General features: G+C 44.6%; 1 protein-coding gene across 3 annotated transcripts in view; it reads right to left on the reverse strand.

Annotated features, from left to right (window-relative positions):
- Window positions 1-4209: 4209 nt before the first annotated feature.
- ITGB3 (integrin subunit beta 3) overlaps window positions 4210-21006 on the reverse strand; it is a 60714-nt gene continuing 43917 nt past the window's right edge. For all 3 annotated transcript variants that reach the window (XM_008012292.3, XM_008012293.3, XM_037993333.2), the window contains exons 11-15: window positions 17725-17947; window positions 16686-16786; window positions 14435-14554; window positions 9527-9693; window positions 4210-7430 (exon numbers count right to left, since the gene is read on the reverse strand). In XM_008012292.3, coding sequence (XP_008010483.1) covers window positions 7365-7430; window positions 9527-9693; window positions 14435-14554; window positions 16686-16786; window positions 17725-17947 — 677 coding nt within the window. In that variant the 3' untranslated portion in view covers window positions 4210-7364. The remainder of the gene's footprint in view (window positions 7431-9526; window positions 9694-14434; window positions 14555-16685; window positions 16787-17724; window positions 17948-21006) is intronic.

The following is a 21006-nucleotide window of genomic DNA, read 5'->3' on the forward strand; positions in this document are numbered from 1 at the left end:
AGTAGAGACAGGGTGTCGCCATGTTGGCCAGGCTGGTCTCAAACTCATGGTCTCAAGTGATCCAACCACCTCAGCCTCCCAAAGTCCTGGGATTACAGGCATGAGCGACCACGCCTAGCCTGACCCCCTCTTGTAGGGACACTTGCGATTACATTGAGCCTCCCCAGATAATCCAGGATGATTGCCTCATCTAAAGATCATTAATTATGTCAACAAAGTTGTTTGTTCCATGTAAGGTAACATATTCACAGGTTCTGGAGATGGGGATGTGGCTATCTTTGGGGGGAAATGATTCTGTACACAATGCTCCTCCCTTCAAGAGGTGGCATCTATTCCCCTCCTCTTGAATGTTGGCTGGATTTAGTGAGCTACTTCTAATGAATAGTTTATGACAGAAATTATGGTGTGACACTTACAAAACTAAGTCATAAAAAAAGATTGTGGCTTCCTCCCTATTCTCTCTTAGATTACTCCCTCTGGGAGAAACTAGTTGACAAGTCATGCAGACACTCAAGCAGTCCTATAGCAATGTCCAAGTGGTGAGGAACTAAGGCCTATTGCCAATAGCCAGCATGGAATTGATGCCTCCTGCCAACAGCCATGTGAGTAAGCCATCTTAGAAAAGGATTTTCCAGCCCTTTTTAGCCTTCAGCCGACTACAGCCCTGGCCAACAGTTTGACTCCAACCTCATGAGAGTCTCTGAGCCAGAACCACCCAGCTAAGCCATTCCTAAATTCCTGACCACAGAAACAGCAAGATAATGTTTGTTGTTTTAAGCTACTAAATTGTGGAGTAATTTATTAAGCAACAACAGATAACTAATACAATCCCCACTGGGCGTGGTGGCATGCACCTGTAGTCCCAGCTACTTGGGGAGGTTGAGGTGGGAGCATTGCTTGAACCCAGGAGTTCAAGTCCAACCTGGGCAACATAGCAAGACCTCACCGCCTTAAAAACAAAATAAAAATAAATAAAATAATACAATCCCCAAGGTCACATACTGAGCTATGAGAGCTACTTAACTTCTAGGTATTCACTCTGCATTCCAGCCTACAAGATGAAGGAAATGGAGAAAAGTATGTTCCTTCCCTTAAACAGCATTTATTGGAAGTTGCATACACCTCTTTCATTTACATCTCATTGTCTATGAGATGGACATGGCACATGTAGCTACAAGATTTTTGCATGCTAACTTTGTATCCAGCAACTTTACTAAATTTTCTTATTAATAATAAGAGAATAATATTTATTCTGGGCAACCATGTGCCCAACTAAACAGCAGAAGTTCTAATATTATGTGAGAAGGAGAAAACATACTGGACACAATCAGCAATCTCTGTCACAATGGTGAGTGTAAGCGTCAGGAAAAGCAAAGTCCAGCACACACCCATCAACATTTTTTTCCAATTTCTTAACAAAGTATTTCCATTGGCCACCAAAGTGATAGTTACACATCATCACTGTGATCTCTCCAAAGAATCATGCCAATTCTATATGAGTCATTGGAAAATCCAATTACTATACTAAAATGAAATCAATTGTGAAACTTTTTCCTCACAAGTTCTTATTGGGGACACTGCTAAAGAATAATTTACAATGGACATTTTGTTTAAAGGCTGCAAAATTTTCTAAACGGTGCTTTCTGTGAGCAATTTTTGGTGTGTCAGAAAATATATGGCCAATGAAAGTGTTTCCTTTATGCAAGGTGTTGGAGAGGCTTTATTATAACATTAGCAGCCTCAAGGAAGGCAGTCATGTTCCTGACCTCTTCATTTTCTTTTCACATGCAAACCATTCTTAGGTAGCCACATTAACCGGATTTTTTAATTTTTACGTAATGATATACTTAACCCTAATCACAAGCTTCTAAGACTGCCTCCTTGCATGTTTTAATCAAACTAAAACAAATTAGGAATATATACTTCCATAAACATATTGTTTTATAAACCAAATAGAAATGATGTTTAAATGGCTTATTTGCAGAGCATACATTATGGTTCCATTATATCATTGTGAAAATTGAGTAATTCCCAGGCAATCTGCTTGTAATTGGTCCCAGTGATCATTAGATGGCTGTTACATAGAGTTTGGACTATCAAAGCCAAGAGTTAAAGGATTACAAATGTGGCTTGACATATAGCTTTTCATCTCATTTTACATAAGATCCTCTATTTTCATCCAGACATTTAGTCAGCAATTACCAAGACATAAATAAAACATAGTGAATCTCACAAGATTTCACCATAAAAGGTCTCAGTCTATGTTCACGTAATCTCTTAATGATGTCATGTATTGTATTATGCTCAAAAAATGTACATTATGTTAGGAATTTAAGACTTAGGCCAGGCACTGTAGCTCATGCTTGTAATTCCAGTACTTTGGGAGGTCAAGGTGGAAGGATTGCTTGAGCCCAGGAGTTTGAGACCAGCCCAGGCAACATAGCGAGACCTCATCTCTACAAAAAATATGTTTTTAATTAGCTGAGTATGGTGGTATGTGCCTGTAGTCCCAACACTTTGGGAGGCCAAGACAGGAGAATCACTTGAGCTTGGGAGGTCAAGGCTGCAGTGGCTATGATGGTGCCACTACACTCTGGCAACAAAATGAGACCCTGTCCTCAAAAAAAATAAAATAAAATAAATAAAAAATTAAAAAAAGACTCGAAGCAAAGATTATGTTATCAGTGTTATATAAAGTACTTCAGTCCCACACTGTTGATGCTGAATAAATTTTAAATAGCCAAAAGTAAAGTAACAAATTCTAAGTATTATTCTAGCATCCTAAAGGATGATAATGTTAATAATTAAGATTTTGATCCCATCTCAGCTGTGAATAAATTCTGTAAGAATATTTCCTTGCTTGCGTCTTGGTACACATAAAAAGTATCCTGTTAGTTTTTCCCCAGGATTCTGTTCTTTCAGTTTTTCATGGGAATTTGTGGTCATGAGTGAAACCAAGACGCCCAAGATCATTTAACCTGGAAAATGGGTCAAAGTAGATTTTCATTTTGTGTGGGTGGATATTTCATCTTCTGAGTATGTCAGCCAAGGTTTGCTATTAACTGTATACAGTAACTGAGCTGCCTTACTATAAAGTTTTTTCTAGGCAAGAAGGCTAAATATGTGACTCCTTAAATCAGTTGTTCTTAAACTTGAGCATGAATTAGAATCACCTGGAAGGCTTCTTAAACCAGATCATGGGTCCCCATTCCCAGATTTTCTGATTCAGCAGCTGTGGGGTGGGGCCTGTCAATTTTCATTTCTAACAAGTTTCTAGCTGATAATGATGTTGCTGGTCTTGGGACCACACTTTGACAACCACTGCCTTAGATAAAATTTAGGCATTTAAATGGTCCTGTAAATAATTTGCCATTAAGCTATTATTTTATCCATTTATGCTTCCTACAAACAAAATCTAGGCTACACTGGCAGTCTGTTCTTTTGAGGTTGCACAAGTTCCTAAATAATACCCAATTAAAAAAAAAAAAAAACCCAAACTGTTAGAACAGTAATAACCTACTCATTTAAAAAATATTAAGTCTAAAGAGCGCTGGGCCTGGTGGCTCACACCTATAATCCCAGCACTTTGGGAAGCCGAGGCTGGCGGATCAGTTGAGGTCAGGAATTCATGACCATCCTGGCCAATGATGAATTGGTGAAACCCCGTCTCTAGTAAAAATACAAACGTTAGCCGGATGTGGTGGTGCACGCCTGTAATCCCAGCTACTCAGGAGGCTTAGGCAGGAGACTTGCTTAAGCCCCAGAGGCAGATGTTGCAGTGAGCAGGGATTACACTATGGCCCTCCAGCCTGGGCAAAAGAGCAAGACTCCATCTCAAAAATAAATAAATAAAAATACAAAATTTGCCAGGCATGGTGGTAGGCACCTGTAATCCCAGCTACTCGGGAGGCTGAGGCAGGAGAATCTCTTGAGCCCAGGAGGCAGAGGTTGCAGTGAGCCGAGATCGCGCCCACTGCACTCCAGCCTGGGTGACAGAGCCAGACTCCATCTCAAAAAAAAAAAAAAGTATACATAAAGAGAAGCTCTGGATTCTGAAACTAGCTTCAGTACTCATAGTAGTCATCATTCTGTTACATTTGGAAATATGCTTGTTCTAAAATAATCATTTCTGAGTCAATGACACTTATTCTTTTCATCCAAAGGAAACAGAAATAACAACACAGGAAGCACTGGGCAGCCTTAGGCTAATTCTTTTTGGAAAGTACATTTAATTCACTGTTGTACAAACCCAAACAGAGAAGGTAAGGTTAGGAAGTCAGGAAGGCACTTAAGAAATTTCAACCGGGAATACTTAACAAAGAAAAAGAGGCCTTTAGACCCACACGTTACAATCATGGATGACCAGCTGGGCACAGTGGCGCATGCCTGTAATCCCAGCACTTTGGGAGGCCGAGGAGGGCAGATCGCCTGAGGTCAGGAGTTTGAGACCAGACTGGCCAACGTGGGGAAACCCCGTCTCTACTAAAACTACAAAAATTAGCCAGTCATGGTGGCAGGTGCCTGTAATCCCAGCTACTGGGGAGGCTGAGGCAGGAGAATCGCTTGAACCCAAGAGGCAGAGGTTGCAGTGAGCTGAGATCGTACCATTGCATTCCAGCCTAGGCAACAAGAGCAAGGCTTTGTCTCAAATTAAAAAAAAAAAAAAAAAAAAAAAAAAAAAATCATGGATGACATAGGAATATCAGAGAAGTAAAGAACTGACTCCTAATATGGCAACTTGTCAGGAATATTCAAAGTTTCCCATTATTGTCCACAGCTCCTGAGACTAGACATAAATTTTCTCCAAAAGAGCTAGACACAATCCCTTTGTGCTGTGTTATCTGATGCCAGAACACTGTTTAACTGTTCACCCCACAGGCCAAAACTGCTATTTGCTACCTCATGAATGCAGCTACAGGTTATCCCCACATACTGACAAATAGTACTGGTCTTCAAGACCTGTGAACTTCATTCCAGTGGCTCAGGCAAGATTCCTGATTTGATTCACCCTTTAAATACATTTCCTTCCCGCTTTGATACAATTTATTCATATAAAACATGTTATCTAAAGAAAATGTCCCATTAACATTCTCATGGACTCTGTCTTAGTAACTGAAGGTGCTAATTAGGTTCTAGACTTCTTGGATCCATGACTATCCCTCCCCGTCCCCTATTTACGCCTCTACCACATTCCCATTCCCTACAGTAAGGAGTAATCTATGGGTGAGACAAGGCTCAGCCATTGCCCCATATCTAATTCCAAGGCTTATTCTCAATGTTAACACAAGAATACAGAATAGATATTTCAGCTGCTTATGGATTCCTTTTCCCTAATATGTGGATGCAAATGTGTGCAAAGTGAAGAAAGAAATAATAGCTAAATGAAGCTTAAGTGCTACATCAGGAGAGATGTAACTATTAACAAATGTTGGAAAAGGGGTTTGGAGAGAGGATAGAATGAGACTTTCATTGAGAAAGGTGATACGGAATGACATCTGCTCTTGCCAAAGCCAGGTCTCTCAGATCTCCCAACTGAAAACACACACAGTATCAATATCCCACAGAATCTTGACCACACATTTGATGCCACAGTAAGTCCCAGCATCTTAGAATGTTGATACTGAAAGAGACCTTCAAGACTGGCTGCTCAAAACCCATTTCTCAAACTAGAAAACAGCCTTAAGAAGAAGAAAGTGACTTGCCTTAATTAGAGTTAAAGATTATTTAGCTGCAACACTGAGATCAGAACTCCTGTTTTCTGCTCATGGAACAACTGTTGATAAGGTTGTTTCTTTTTCTCTTGGGCGATTGGGGGTGGCTTTTAATGTTGGATGTATGTCAACACCAACGGAGCCACTGCTTTTCTGAGACAAAAGAACAGTCCCTCCTCCTCAGGAAGGGTCCAATGTGTCCATACATCTATCCCTATAGCCTTCTATCATGAGAGAGCCACTCACAGATCCAGCCACTGGCCAGTGACTTGCTGTGAATGATGCCAAATGGGAGTGTCTGTACCCTGCCCAAGTCTGTGTGGCTTCCTATGCTCTCCTTCTTTGCCATCATATAAATTTACAAACATAACGCAAGCATGTTTATATACATATTCCTTTAGGTTAAAAAACCTCATCATGAGAAAAATAAAATAAAATTGTACTGTGGCCTCTCAGATTAAAGACTGAGTTAAAATGAGGTTGTCCAACCCATAGAACAGGCCACACATGCTGGTACAACCGACCCATCATTCCATCCTGGCACTTATTCCCAGCCAACTCATGGGAATAATTCCTTCACAAGGCAGCCAAGAGGTAGTAGGTAAATACAATCAGCCCCATGGGTCGATACAGCACACCAAGGCACAGGGCTGGGTATGTGGAGGTGCTATGAACGAGGGACAGAAGGCCGGAAGGGTAGGGCCAGACCTCTGGCTCTACAATAGCACTCTCTCCCTTTGAGGAAAAGCATTTGGTCATGAGAGACATCCCCAGCTCATAGCAAATGTCTACAGCAGTGAGGGCGTGGAATTAGGAGGTAAAGAGATGGTGCTGGGCTAAGGGTGACACACTTCTTCTAAACAAACCTCCAGAGTAGAGCTGCCAATAAGGCAAATCTGAAGGGTTGTGATTATGAACTGGGAGATGCTGGTACATCCCCCAGGCCATGAATGACCCTGAGTGACCCAGACATCCTCACTCCCAACAGGTCAAAGAATTAGGTTGCAAGGACTTCCCTTGCAAGAGAACCATAGCTGGGTTGAGGGGATGGCAAAAGGCACAGGCAGCTCTGATAGTTCAGCTCTCCCTGACTCCTCCTTCAGCCTGAGGGAGGGGAAAGGAGGCAGAGGTACAGATGACCTGGGCTGCCAAGCACAGCAGTTCCTACTATAGCTGCTGAGAGTCAGGCCCAAGAACCATAAACTTATGAACTCAGGGTAGAGCCAAGGTTTGGCGTCCCCTCCTCTGGAATGAGAGGTCTCAGCCTTGCCCTTCTCTTCAGGGACAATGGCCTGATGAGAAAAGCTGGCTTCTCACTGAGGTAATGAAGAACACCTGCTCAGCTCCATAGTCACCCTCAAGCTAAGCAGGAAGAATCCCCTGCAGGAGGCATTCTGGGGACAAAGGCTAAGGAGCTCGGCTTATCAGGACACATCACAATTTTAAATTACACACTCCCACACACAACACACACACACACACACAGACACACACACACACAGACCCACACTTCCACATACTGACATTCTCCCAACCCACCCCACTCTGAGCCCCAAATCCCTCCCCACAAATACTGTCCTCTGTAAACATGATGGCAGAGACTCCTGCAATCGTGGCACAGGCTGATAATGATCTGAGGATGACTGCTTATCATTAAGTGCCCCGGTAGGTGATATTGGTGAAGGTAGACGTGGCCTCTTTATACAGTGGGTTGTTGGCCTGTGAAGGAAACAGAAAAGCATCTTACAGTGACTTCCTCAGTCCTTCCCTACCCTGAATGTTTAAAATTCATCTCAGAAGTTTTCCCAATGCACCCTTCTCTGGAATACACCATCAATGAAACAGAATAATGTTCATTTTACTCCCACTTTAGTTCTTGGCATGGGAATCGATAGGAAATAACAGGAGGAGATGAGGTAGAATGCCATCCTGCCACCATTTCTTCTTATTATTAATATTATTGTTTTAGACAGGGTCTCATTTTGTTGCCCAGGCTGGAGTGCAGTGGCACAATCTCAGCTTACTGAAACTTCCACCTCCCCTGACTTAAGATATCCTCCTACCTCAGCCTCCCAAGTAGCTGGGACTACAAGCACACATCACCATGTCTGGCTACTTTTTACATTTTTTTGTAGAGATGGGGTTTCGTCATGTTGCCCAGGCTGGTCTCAAACTCCTGAGCTCAAGCAATCCACCTGCCTCAGCCTTCCAAAGTGCTGGAATTATAGGCGTGAGCCACCACACCTGTTCCCTGACACTATTTCTAAGGAGCTAAATTCAGCCTATCACTCTTCAGTGATCCCACAGCATTCAGGGATAGAACTTCTCCTATTTCACCCCGTGTCCCCCTCTCTTTTGCACTTCTCCTATTTTCCATTCCCTGTGACAGTGATGGGAGATGTGGACAAGGACAGAAATGTAGCAGGTGGAATTCAGAACACAGAGGAAAGCTTTTGCTCAAATAATTATTAATTTGTTTTCATCTAATCTGGCCAAGCACTAACCATGGCCAGGCATGGTGGTTTATGCCTATAATCCCAGCACTTTTAGGGGCCAAAGTAGGAAGATCACTTGAGCCCAGGAGTTTGAGACCAGCCTGGGTAACAGAGTGAGACCCTGTCTCTACAAGGGAAAAAAATACAAAAGTTAGCTGGCTGTGGTGATGTGTGCCTATAGTCCTGGCTACTCAGGAGGGTGAGGTGGGGGGATCACTTGAGCCCAGGAGATTGAAGCTGCACTGAGCCATGATGGCACCATTGCATTCCAGCATGGATGACAGAATGAGACCCTATCTCAAAAAAAGAAGGAAGGAGGGAAGGGAAGGGAAAGAAAAGGAGGGGAGGGGAGGAAGGGAAGGGGAGGGAAGCAAAGGAAAAAGGAAGGGGAGGAGAGAGGAGGGAAGGGAAGAGGAGAGAAACAGAAAGCACTATCCACAAACTGTCATGTTATCAGGAAAAAGACCCTCACTAGGTTTCCCAAACTATTTTCCAACAGAAAGTAACAAATCCTATACGGTCTAGTAGTCCTTAATGGTGGTTTCAAGAAACACATTCTTGGCCAGGCGCGTTGGCTCACGCCTGGAATCCTAGCACTTTGGGAGGCTGAGGCAAGTGATCATGAGGTCAGGAGTTCGAGACCAGCCTGGCCAACATGGTGAAACCCTGTCTCTACTAAAAATACAATAAATCAGGATAAAAGAGTAAAGTCTGATTTGGAAGTAACCTTTTATTTTATTTTATTTTATTTTATTTTATTTTATTTTATTTTATTTATTTTTTTTGAGACAGAGTCCTGCTCTGTCACCCAGAGAAGGGTATGATCTCTGCTCACTATGACCTCCACCTAATGATTCAAGCAATTCTCCTGCTTCAGCCTCCCGAATAGCTGGGATTACAGGTGTGCACCACCACATCCGGCTAATTTTTATATTATTAATAGAGACAGGGTTTCACCATGTTGCCCAGGCTGGTCTCAAACTCCTGAGCTCAAGTGATCTGCCCACTATGGCCTCCCAAAGTGCTGGGATTACAGGCACGAGCCACCAGGCACGAGCCACCAGGCCCAGCCTGGAAGTAACCATTTTATTGAGGAGAAAGAATAGAATGAGGTGGAATGACATCCTGCCACTATTTCTAAGAGGCTGAAGGAAGCTGAAGGACAAAGGGACAGTGAGACCATCTCTCCCCGTTTCCAGAACAGAGGATAACAGAAAGACGATGGTGCTGGCTGAACCTGACCACCCAAAGCATCTGTTGCTTCCACATAAGGGCCTCAGACCAATGACTTTTTAGAAAAAGCCCAGCCCAATCTCTTACTGTGTCCCATTTTGCTCTGGCGCGTTCTTCCTCAAATTTAGCAAACTCTTTTCGGTCGTGGATGGTGATGAGGAGCTTCCAGATGAGCAGAGTGGCAAGGCCGATGAGCAGAATGGCCCCCATCACTGACAGCAGGACCACCAGGATGTCAGGGCCCTTGGGACACTCTGTGAGGAAGAAGCACAGAGCAGGCGGTTGTGAATGAAGCAAGAATCACTTGAACTGGCTATGAATAAGGTGTTCTTGACAAAGTAATTAAGGTCCTTGAAGGAAATAGGAAAGTTTTCAAAAATTAATTGTTTTACGGAGACAATCATTAGGACAGCAATAATCTGTGCTGAGTGACTCAAATCAGAAGTCTAGACCTGGTAACCCCTAGACGGAACCCAGCCACACCTTTGTGTGGGGGTTCACCCAAGTGTTTATTTTAAAAATTAAACACAAAGAAGAGAACAACAGACACTGGGATCTACTAGAGGCTGGAGGCAGGGAGGAGGGTGGGAATCAAAAAACTATCTATGAGTCACTATGCTTATTACCTGGGTGATGAAATAATAGGTACACCAGACCCCCATGACTCACAATTTATCTACAGAACAAACCCACACATGTACCCCTAAAGCTAAAATTAAAGTTTTTTTTAAAAATTTAAAAATAAAAAGCTGGGTGTGGTGGCTCACACCTGTAATCCTAGTACTTTGGGAGGCCAAGGAGGGCAGAGCATCTGAGGTCAGGAGTTTGAGACCAGCCTGGCCAACATGGTGAAACCCCGTCTCTATGAAAACTACAAAAATTAGCCTGGCATGGTGAAGCACAAGAATCACTTGAACCTGGGAGGTGGAGGTTACAGTGAACCGAGATCACACCATTGCACTCCAGCCTGGGTAACAGAGCAAAATTCCATCTCAAAAAATAAAATTAAATTAAATTAAAAATTAAAAATTGATTTTATTGGCAGTATTGAATAATCAGGAGATTCTCCCCCGAAAATTTCATATTAGTCTCTTTAAAAAGAAAATCCAGGCCAGGCACAGTGGCTCATGCCTATAATGCCAGCACTTGGGAGGCCGAGGCAGGAGGATAGCTTGAGTCCAGAAGTTCAAGATCAGCCTGGGCAACATAGTGAGGCCCTGCCTCTACAAAATTGTTTTTTTAATTAGCCAGGCATCGTGGCATATGCCTGTAGTCCCAGCTACTCAGGAGGCTAAGGTGGGAGGATCATTTGAGCCTGGGAGGTCAAGGCCATAGTGAGCCATTATCATGCCACCACTCTCCAGCCTGGATGACAGAGGAAGAGCCTATCTCAAAAGAAAGAAAGAGAGAAAGAGAAGGAAGGAGGGAGGGAGGGAGGGAGGGAGGAAGGAAGGAGGAAGGAAGGAGGAAGGAAGGAAGGAAGGAAGGAAGGAAGGAAGGAAGGAAGGAAGGAAGGAAGGAGGAAGGAAGGGAGGGAGGGAGGGAGGGAGGGAGGGAGGGAAGGAAGGAAGGAAATCCAAAGATTTAGAAACACTGACACCTATATTCCTGCAGGGCAGCAGCTAGCTACAGCTGAGGAGGAGCTGCTCCTTTTACTTGGAATGCGTATTTTCTAGTTTACCAGAATCCCCACCACTCTCCCTTCTCTCTCCTAGAGGAAGGCAGTGTGATTTGTTGGTGTGTCTGTGCTCCTGTGGACGCTAGAGCCAGACTCCCTGGGTTTGAATCCTGACTTATCGCTTAACTTTGATACATGATCTTTGGAAAATTACTTAACCTTTCTGAATGTCTGTTTCCTGTTTCTCCATCTTTAAAATGAAGATAGTAATAGCACTGACTTTAAAAGAAACTTGTTAGGAGGAATAATTAAATTAAATATGTCTTTAAACTCAGAACAATCCCTGGCACAGAATAAGTTCTCAGTAAATATCAGCTACCATTGTAACTGATCTTTTTATATCCAGCTGTTTTCACTAACTTACTTGCTTCCTTAGCCACTGTAAGTATTTGTGTCTGTTACCCTGGTTCAGATACTTACATTCCTGAGGGCTGTGAACCTAATGACATTTTTTGCATTCTTAGAGACCAGGACCTGCCAGCCAATACAATATATTGGGTTCTTTCCCAAAATATTTAGTCATCTAAAATCATAACCCTATTGAAAGCTGACTTCCTGTTCAACCCCAGTCAACAACTAAAACAGAGGCATGTCACCCCTCTGGGGGTCAGGCTGAGTATACTCCGCAGAGCTCTGCTTCCCACAAATGTCAGGTATCTAATCTTATTCCAGTAACCTCAAGTGTTATGAAACCAGGTGTTTATATATGAGGGTACTAATGAGCCTAGAGAGGAAGTCACACCCACTTTCCACACTGTCTCCCACCTTCTTCTCCAAACATATACCCAATGCTCACCACACACAACACAAAAACAACCACCACCATAACCCAAGCTGGCTATCTCCCAACCCACCAAATTACAACCTGTCTATAATCAAATGAGTGCCTGGAGAGAGGCTGTGAGGTTCCAGTGTTCAAGTTCCCAGGAACGAAGGGCCCCAGTTCTGCTGGGAAAAACAATTATGGATTCTTTGGAAGACTTGGGTAGGGCTGACCTTCAATTATCAAAGTAAAATCTCTTTAATTCTGCACATTAGTATGGTCAAGACAGGTAGGGTGCCAGAAGGTCTTCACGGCAAAACAATCTGTTAACCATGTGTCCTGAAAGGAGTTTGGGGTGGGCTTCCTGGAAGCAGAGGGCAAGATCAGGTGACCTCTGGAGGGCTCTTCCAGCCACAGCAGGGGACCAATGGCAAATGACTCAAGGTCAGAGGAGTCTGGGTAGGGTTGGCAGTTTCAGCAAACAAAAACACAGGATGCTTGGCCCCGTGTGGCGGCTCACACCTGGAATCCCAGCACTTCGGGCGACCAAGGCAGCCAGATCACTTGAAGTCAGGAGTTCAAGACCAGCCTGGCCAACATGGTGAAACCCTGCCTCTACTAAAAATACGAAAGTTAGTTGTGTTGATGGGTGCCTGTAATCCCAGCTACTTGGGAGGCTGAGGCAGCAGAATTGCTTGAACCCGGGAAGCAGAGATTGCAGTGAACCAAGATCACGCCACTGTACTCCACCCTGAGCAACAGAGAAATACTCTGTCTCAAAAAAAAAAAAAAAAGAAAGAAAGAAAAGAAAAGACCAGGAAGCCAAGACAAATTTGAATTTCAGATAAATGATTATTTTTTACTATCAGTGTGTACCAAATATTGCATGGGACATAGTATATTCTATTTGGCAGCCCCATCTGGGAGTGATAAGAGCCCAGCTCAAAAGCCCATTCCAAGAGGTTAAATTCCATTTGGCCAATGCCAAAACTTTTGGCAGTGTTGTCTTTACTGCCCTATAGTGGCTTAGCCCTTCAAGGAGAGCATCTGCAAGAGCATGAGTTGGGGAAGAGAAAGAGAATGATCTCCTCCATTGTCTGAGACCCCAGCTGCAACATTCTACTCAAAGACAGGAAATGACTGGAGTTGGGAGACAAGCAGGGAGGCAGAGCCTAGAATTCCAGAGCAACAACATAGGAAATGTTGGCCCTGTGTATTGGCTCATGCCTGTAATCCCAGCACTTTGCGGGGCCGAGGCGGGGGGATCACTTGAGCCCCGGAGTTTGAGATTAGCCAGGGCAACATAGTGAGACTTTGTCTCTACAAAAAATAAAACTTAAAAAGTAGCCAGGTGTGGTAGTGTATGCCTGTAGTCCCAGGGAGGCTGGAATGGGAGGAATGTGTAAGCCCAAGATGTTGAGACTACAGTAAGCCAAGGTCACACCACTGCACTCCAACCTGGGCAACAAAATGAGACCCTATCTCAAAAAAAAAGATAGGAAACATGGGTCTATGGCTCTGGGGTCTGTTCTCCTAACGTGGAGGAAAGGGTCTACTAGCAGTGAATACTCAAAAGTGTTTTCTAATAATTCATCTTAATACGTTGTTTAAGGAGAACAAAGGTCATAAAGGTGTTAAAGGGAAGCAAGCAATAGACAGCACTGGATGGTGACAAACCTGTGGCTGGTCTGTGTATGATGGGATGGATTCCTCCTGCTCCCAGAAGGCACTGTCCTTTCAGTGTTCAGGGCAACCTTGCCTTAGTGTCTCAAACCCATCCCTACCCCATCCTGCAGTAAACTTGGAAAGGTAATACCTCTAACCATCAGGTCTTCCTCTGAAGCACAGTCAAGTTGCTCTTGGCAACCATCTCAATTTTAATAGTGCAGATGCCACGTGCTGTAAAGTCCTAAAATTGAAATTCTTTATTTCTTGACATCATTGCCTCAAAAAAATGCAGTGATATATTTTGTCCATTAATGAGATCCATATCTATCTTCTTCTCCTTACCCTCTTTCTGATTTTGCTGTCTTCTCAATTAACAAGTCACTTTCTTGGTAATATTTGTGTTTATAAATACCCTTCATCCAGATGACGGTCCCTAACTTATCATTTGGTTTTTTTTGTTTGTTTGTTTGTTTGTTTGAGACAGAGTCTCACTATGTTGCCCAGGCTGGAGTACAGCGGCGCAATCTCTGCTCACCGCAACCTCTGCCTCCCGGGTTCAAGTGAGTCTCCTGCCTCAGCCTCCCGAGGAGCCGGAATTACAGGCATGTGCCACCATGCCCGGCTAATGTTTTTGTATTTTTAGTAGAGAGAGGGTTTCACCATGTTGGCCAGGCTGGTATTGAACTCCTAACCTCAGGTGATCCACCCACTTCAGCCTTCCAAACTGCTGGGATTACAGGCACGAGCCACCACACCTGGCCCCTAACTTATTACTTGCAGGATTAACCTGTTTTGCTTAAGAGCATAGACGAGTAGAGATTCCTGCCTAACATGGTTCTCCCTCTCCCTCCTGGGGCAGGGCCAGGAGCCCTCAGGGTTCACTCACCTGGCTCTTCTACCACATACAGGATGGACTTTCCACTAGAGTCTTCATAGTACTGGAATCTGACGACACAGTCATCCTCATTCTTATAGGTACAATTCACTGCATCCTTGCCAGTGTCCTCTGGGAGTAGGGAAAATGGAGGAATAAAAAGTGAGACAACTACTGGAAGGTGGAGCTACTCCAAACCCCTATCACAGGACTTCCGGGAAAGTGCGTGACAGGAAACCCTGTGCCTCATGTGCACAATGCCTAGATTCAAAGTGGCTATTGTGTCTGGCAGTTGCCACTCACTGACCCTCACTGATGTATTTTGTACTGCCCAGGCCCTTTTTGGTTACTAATCCTTCCTCTGAAAGGGACATGATGTAACAGTATTACACAATTTAATTCAAATCCTGGCTTCACTCCCTACCTGTTTTGTGATCTTGGGTCAGTCACCTGACCTCATCAAGTCTTTCTTCATCTATAAAAAGAAAATGATACCCCAACCTCACAAGGTCAGTGAACTAAACAGCACAAACAGTGCCTAACATATAGTAGGTGTACTCTTCCCTCTCTTTCCTTTCTCTGCTTGCTTAGTGATTCTTAATAGTTTGCTTATGCAGCTGTTCTATTTCTTCCATTTATGTTTCTGATCTGGTATACCTCCCCAGAGCTATCCTCTCTTCTCTGACTCCCACCATGTTTTGTAGACTTCATCTCTTGTAATTCTAAAGCCTGTTATACTGCCAATGATACTAGAGGTTACCTTCCACCAGCTGCACTATGCCCCATACTGATGAAACCAGATGAGTAAAACTGACACATGATGAAATTAAGCAAATGTACTCAGGTCACACAGCAAATGAGTGATGAAGCAGAACAAGAACAGGAGTCTAAAAGCACATCCTGCAGACTTGAAGTCAACAACCCTTCAGAAAACCAGTGGTATTATAATACAGGGAAAAGAGTATGAATTTCAGGATCTAGTTCTTAACTTAATTTGCCATTTCCTTGCTTGGGCCAGTTACTTAACTTTCCTGAGACTCAAAATGAAGATAATAATAGTACTGTAGTTCTACTTCACTAGGCTATTGACAGAAGAATAAGATAATGTATATGAAAGATACTTTATAACTTTTACAAGCTATAAAATTCCCTACAAATAAGCATTTATTTTAATATGCTTATTTCCATACTCTTTTCCCTGTACTATAATACCACCGGTAGAGGGGAGGTGGAGGTAGAGAACTACTTATCAGTTAGCTTGTAATACCCACCTAGACTAGATGATAAAAATAACTCAACATCTCAGCAGCTTCTCCTCTCTGAACTAATCATAGCAAGCCTAATCTCTTCCAGAGGAAAAACTGTTTCTTCAAACTCAATCCCCAAATCACTAACCTCACCCCAGCCCTACTTCTGATATTAGCCAAAAGGCCCAGAGATCTGACTCTTTTGCATAACCCCCCCACCAGGAAGCTGACTGGCTAGCTGTGTCTTACTGTGGCTCTCTCTGAAATGTGTTTCTGCCTTCATGGGAGATTGCTATCTGTGGAGAGATTGCCATCTCTCTAGTACTACCCAGTGCCTCACTGGCCCACATAACTATATCAGATGTGACGACAGCAGCAAAGATCATCTCCTTTTAAGTTAAGATGAAGTACAAAGAATACTTCAAGAATAATTGCAGGCAAGATTTTTTTTCTCCCTATTGTTTGTATTTCTGTCTGTCTTATTTCAAAAGGGGCTCCAGAGAGGTAGAAGGACTTCAGATAAAGCTTTTGGTTACCTACCCATAAGGTTGAAGGTTTCTCTCCAAACCTGCAAAGCTTTAAGCAAAATCTTGGGCACTGCATAACAATTTTAGTTAAGTAAACTTCGTAAACGCTTACTAGCCTACTGAACTAAGATGATGACTATCACAGGCAACCACTTCCCAGCTCTGTGCCTCAGTTTTTTCATCTGCAAAATGGGATACATTCTCTTCCCTTCCTTAGGGAGGCACTTGCTCCCTTTGTTTTGCAGGCTCTGAGTCTGTGGGCTCTGGGAAGCAGAAGTGGTGGACGGCTGCACACACTAGTAAGAGAGGAGGACGACTCTCAGAGATATCAGCTCACATCAAGAATCCGTTGTTCATCAGGCCTGCACAACATTCCCTGAGGTAGGAGTCACGCTTCCATTTTACAGATGGGAGTTGGAGAGGTGCTGAGATTGAATTAGAAACATTTAGAACCTGGGTGTGTACAACTCTAAGATGTGCTGAACTTACTAAGCTCTTTCACTGACTCAATCTCATCGCGGCAGTAACGGTTGCAGGTATTTTCATCATGTAGGGCTCCCCGGTCAAACTTCTTACACTCTACGCATTCTCTGAAGGAGAGAGGACACAGTGATTAAGGCAAAGAAGGTGCAAGCCTAAGCGTATCCCAGTCCAGCTCCGATCTCCATGCATTCAGAAAGTTGCTCCACCTCCATTAAAACACACACACACACACACACACACACACACGCCTGTAAGACAATCCTGGGGACCTGAATGGCAAGTGTGCAGTTCAGGGGTGGGAGTGTCCCCTTCACCCGCAGGCAGCACCTGGCAGCCAGAAGCCTCCCAGGTCCTTCATTAAACCCGTCCCATCCAGGGCTGTGCCAGGATGGTGAACCCCATGCCACTTCTGAGAACTATAAAGTCAGAACCAGTCATGTCATTTGGGGGCCCAGTGCAAAATGAAAATGTCAGCTCCCTTGTTCAAAGATTACTAAGAATGTCAAGACAGTGATGGCAGAGCATTAAAACAAGCATGAGGCCCTTCTAGGCACAGGGCCCTGCACAGCTGCACAGGTTGCATGCTCGTAAATCTGGCCCTGCTGAAAGTGGTGAGCAGAATGGCAGTGCCGTGGACTTGGGCTGACGGGGCTTCCTCTGGCCACTAAAGTGGGAGGTTTGTAGTAGTTTCACAGTGTCCTCCATAATTCCAGCCCCACATCTCCCACTGAATCAGAACATCAGCACTGGATCGTTCCTCAGACTGGTTCAGCCTTCCTCCCAACTCAGAGGGAGTCAGGATGTCACCTTAGGAGAGGACATTCTCCAATCAAAGTCCAGCTCGTTCAAATTTGGCCCCTTCAGTTGGTTCTATTCCAACTTGCCCAAAGCCTTTGGCAAAAGGAGAGGTAGCCATCTGGCTGGAGTGGACTCCTCTCCCTAAGGCTCTGGTTAGCAAGAAACACACCTGGAGAGCTGGAGATTCTAGTCAGGGGACCCTCTCCTACCTCCCAGCCTCCCGGCTCTCTCCAAACTGCACACTCACTTCTTAAAGGTGCAGGCATCTGGGCAGGTAGGGCACTTCTCACAGGTGTCCCCATAGGAGCCCGGCTGGATACAGACACAGCTGCCACATTTACACTTGCCACGGCCGCTGCACAGCAGCCCATTGCTGGACATGCAGGTGTCAGTACGTGTGGTGCAGTTGCAGTAGTAGCCGGTCCAGTCGGAGTCACACAGGCAGTCCCCACAGCTGCACTGGCCATGGCCTAAAAACACACAGCCCAGGAAGGTGGACCAGCTGGCGAGAGCTCCGCCCCCATGGCAGCAGGCTGCACACAACCACCCTGCTCTCCCAACCACACAGATAATGATCCTCCAGGTTGGCAGGGAATTGGCTCACTACCCGGGGGAGTCCTACCCAGCAGGGACAAACTCAGTTTTCTAGGTGTCCCAAGGCATGGCAGGACTTGCTCGGAGTCACTATAGAGCAAAAGATTCTCAGGAACTAAGTCTCCTGGGCCTCCTGCTCTCTCTCTTGCCCTTTTCTGAATACCTCTGCCTTCTGAGAAAGGCAAGAGAAAGGGTAGCAGGCTTAGGAGACTTAGTTCCTTCTAGGCTAAGAACTAGAAGCAAGCTCTCTAGCCCTGAGGGCTGACACAGCACACAGCCACAGCCCTGAACCTACACAGGGCACTCAGTAGCCTTGACGGTGTGACCTGATGCTGGCAAAAGGCCTCACAGGCCCCAAAACTCTCTCCCTTTGACCTGACACAAGGCTGCTCGCCTCTCCTACCTGATCTAAGAGGTCTACCATTGTCATCATCGTGGCCACCCAGTTGGGTTAGACAACAACATAGGGTCCAGTTTGGAAGAGCTGGTCCCGTCCCACTAACAAAGCAGCCACCACTTCTATTATGCCGTTTCTCAAATCAGCTAGATGTCACCTTGCAGGGTGAGGACCAGGGCTCTGACGGCACATGCACAAGACAGGAAAATTGTAACACGAGGAAAGAAGGAAAGGAGAGATCCAGGACATGGGATTATTCCACATGCAGAGAGGGAAAGTGCACACAGAGCACCCTGAATGTATGGGTGGATGGGGTGGGGCATCCGAGGGGCAGAGGGACGGCACTGAGAGCCCATGGAGTTGGCCAACGGAGCCAAGTAAGCAGAGAGAACAAATATCCCCTACCTCCCAGACTGCCAAGGGCCAGTCAGTTAAACAAATCCCGTGAATGCCATAGAGAAAAGAAGTCAGAAAATAAGAGAAATTAAATGAGAAAAAGAAAGATTTTCCTAAGGTGAACAGCAGTAGAGGCAATCGCTAGTAATGACCTCATGTAGCCTGATGGCCTCCCCCATGCCCCTGCTGACTAGTCCTGGTTCCTGCCTCTGCACTCAACGGTTGGAGAAATGTTTGCCACAATTAAACATTTTTTAATTAATTAAATTATTTAAAGCTACAGGCGCAGTTCAAGTTTACCAACACAACTTTTCTTTCTTGTCCTGGTTCTCTTCTCAATCTGACCTCATCATATCATATCTGGGAGTCTCATCATATCATATCTGGGAGTGTAGTGGAACAGACTTGGAAAGCATTTAGAGAAGAGAATGTATATCTATTTTCCAAACCAACCAAGGAGGCATTTAATGTGTGTCAAGCACTGTGCCAAGTTCTTTTTCTTTTTATTTATTTGCTTATTTTTTTTGAGACAGAGTCTCGCCCTATCACCCAGGCTACAGTGCAGTGGTGCAATCATTGCTCACTGTAACTTCAAACTCCTGGATTCAAGTGATCTTCCCACCTTAGCCTCCTGAGTTGGGACTACAGGCATGTGCCACCACAGCTGGCTAATTATTTTTGTTTTTGTACAGATGGGAGTCTTGTTATATTGCCTAGGCTTGTGGGCTTATGCCAAGTTCTTTTTTTTTTTTTTTTTTTTTGGAGTCTCAATGTCACCCAGGCTGGAGTGCAGTGGCGCCATCTTGACTCACTGTAACCTCCACCTCCCATGTTCAAGCGATTCTCCTGCCTCAGCCTCCCAAGTAGCTAGGACTACAGGCATGCACCACCATGCCTGGCTAATTTTTGTATTTTTAGTAGAGATGGGGTCTCACCATGTTGACCAGCCTGGCCTTGAACTCCTGACCTCAGGTGATCCATGTGCCTTGCCGTCCCAAAGAGCTGTGATTACAGGCCCAGCCAGCTGGTCCACCGCACCCGGCTGCAAGTTCTTTAGTATGTTATCCTTTTCATTTCTGATAACAACCCTTTGAGGTCAGAGAGGTTAAGTAACTTTCCCAAGGCCATATGCCTTGTAAATGGCAGGGTTAGGACTCAAACAGAAGTCACTGTGACTTCAGATCCCAAGTGCTTAGCCTCTGTGCAGTGTCGTAAGCAGTGTTTTCCCCTATTTATACTAATATGGTCTTTCCAGAAGATGTCTCTAACTTACAGAGAAAATGGCCTTAACCAGTAGAAGATGGAGCCAGTTTTAATGGAATATTCTTCAAATTGACCAGTGGAGGAAGAAAAGAGACCAAAGTAGTAAGAAAGAAGTTATGGAAAGTCCAGTAACTGGGCTTGATCTCAATGAGAAATTTCAAGGAGGGAACATTTTAGGAGTCAAATGTACTGAACTATTTAAGCAAAGGGTGAATGGGCCTTATTGTAGACGTTTCCATGCCCTGTCCTCAGCCTGGTCTTGTCTCCAGACAATTAAGTCACCTCCCCTTCTCCAGGTGATTGTCAATTCCTCTGTGGCCAGGATTCTCTTTGTAAAATGTGATTTCTCAACCTTGGTATTTTTCAATATTTGGGACCAGATAATTTTTTGTGGTGGAGGACTGTCCTGTACATTAGGATGTTTAGCAGCATCCTTGAGCTCCACCCACTAGATATCAGTAGCACCTTTCCAGTTCTAACAGTCAAAGGTATCACCAGACATTGCCAAATGTCCCCTGGGAGACAAAATAGCTCCTTGCCACCAGTTGAGAACCACTGTTTTAAAGTATCAGTCAACTTGATCATGCCACTCACCTGCTTAAAAACCTTCAAAGGCCAAGTGTGGTGGCTCATGCCTATAATCTCAACACTTTGGGAGGCCGAGGCAGGTTGATCAGTTGAGCCCAGGAGTTCAAGACCAGCCAGGGCAACATAGCGAGATCCCATCTCTACAATTTTTAAAAAAATTATCCAGGCATGATGGCAAGAGCCTGTAGTCCTGGCTACTTGGGAGGCTAAGGCAGAAGGATCACTTGAGCCCAGAGTTCAAGGCTGCAGTGAGCTATGATAATGCCACTGCACTATGGGCTGGGCATGGAA

This window comes from Chlorocebus sabaeus, chromosome 16 (genome assembly GCF_047675955.1).
Source record: "Chlorocebus sabaeus isolate Y175 chromosome 16, mChlSab1.0.hap1, whole genome shotgun sequence".
NCBI classification, from domain to species: domain Eukaryota; kingdom Metazoa; phylum Chordata; class Mammalia; order Primates; family Cercopithecidae; genus Chlorocebus; species Chlorocebus sabaeus.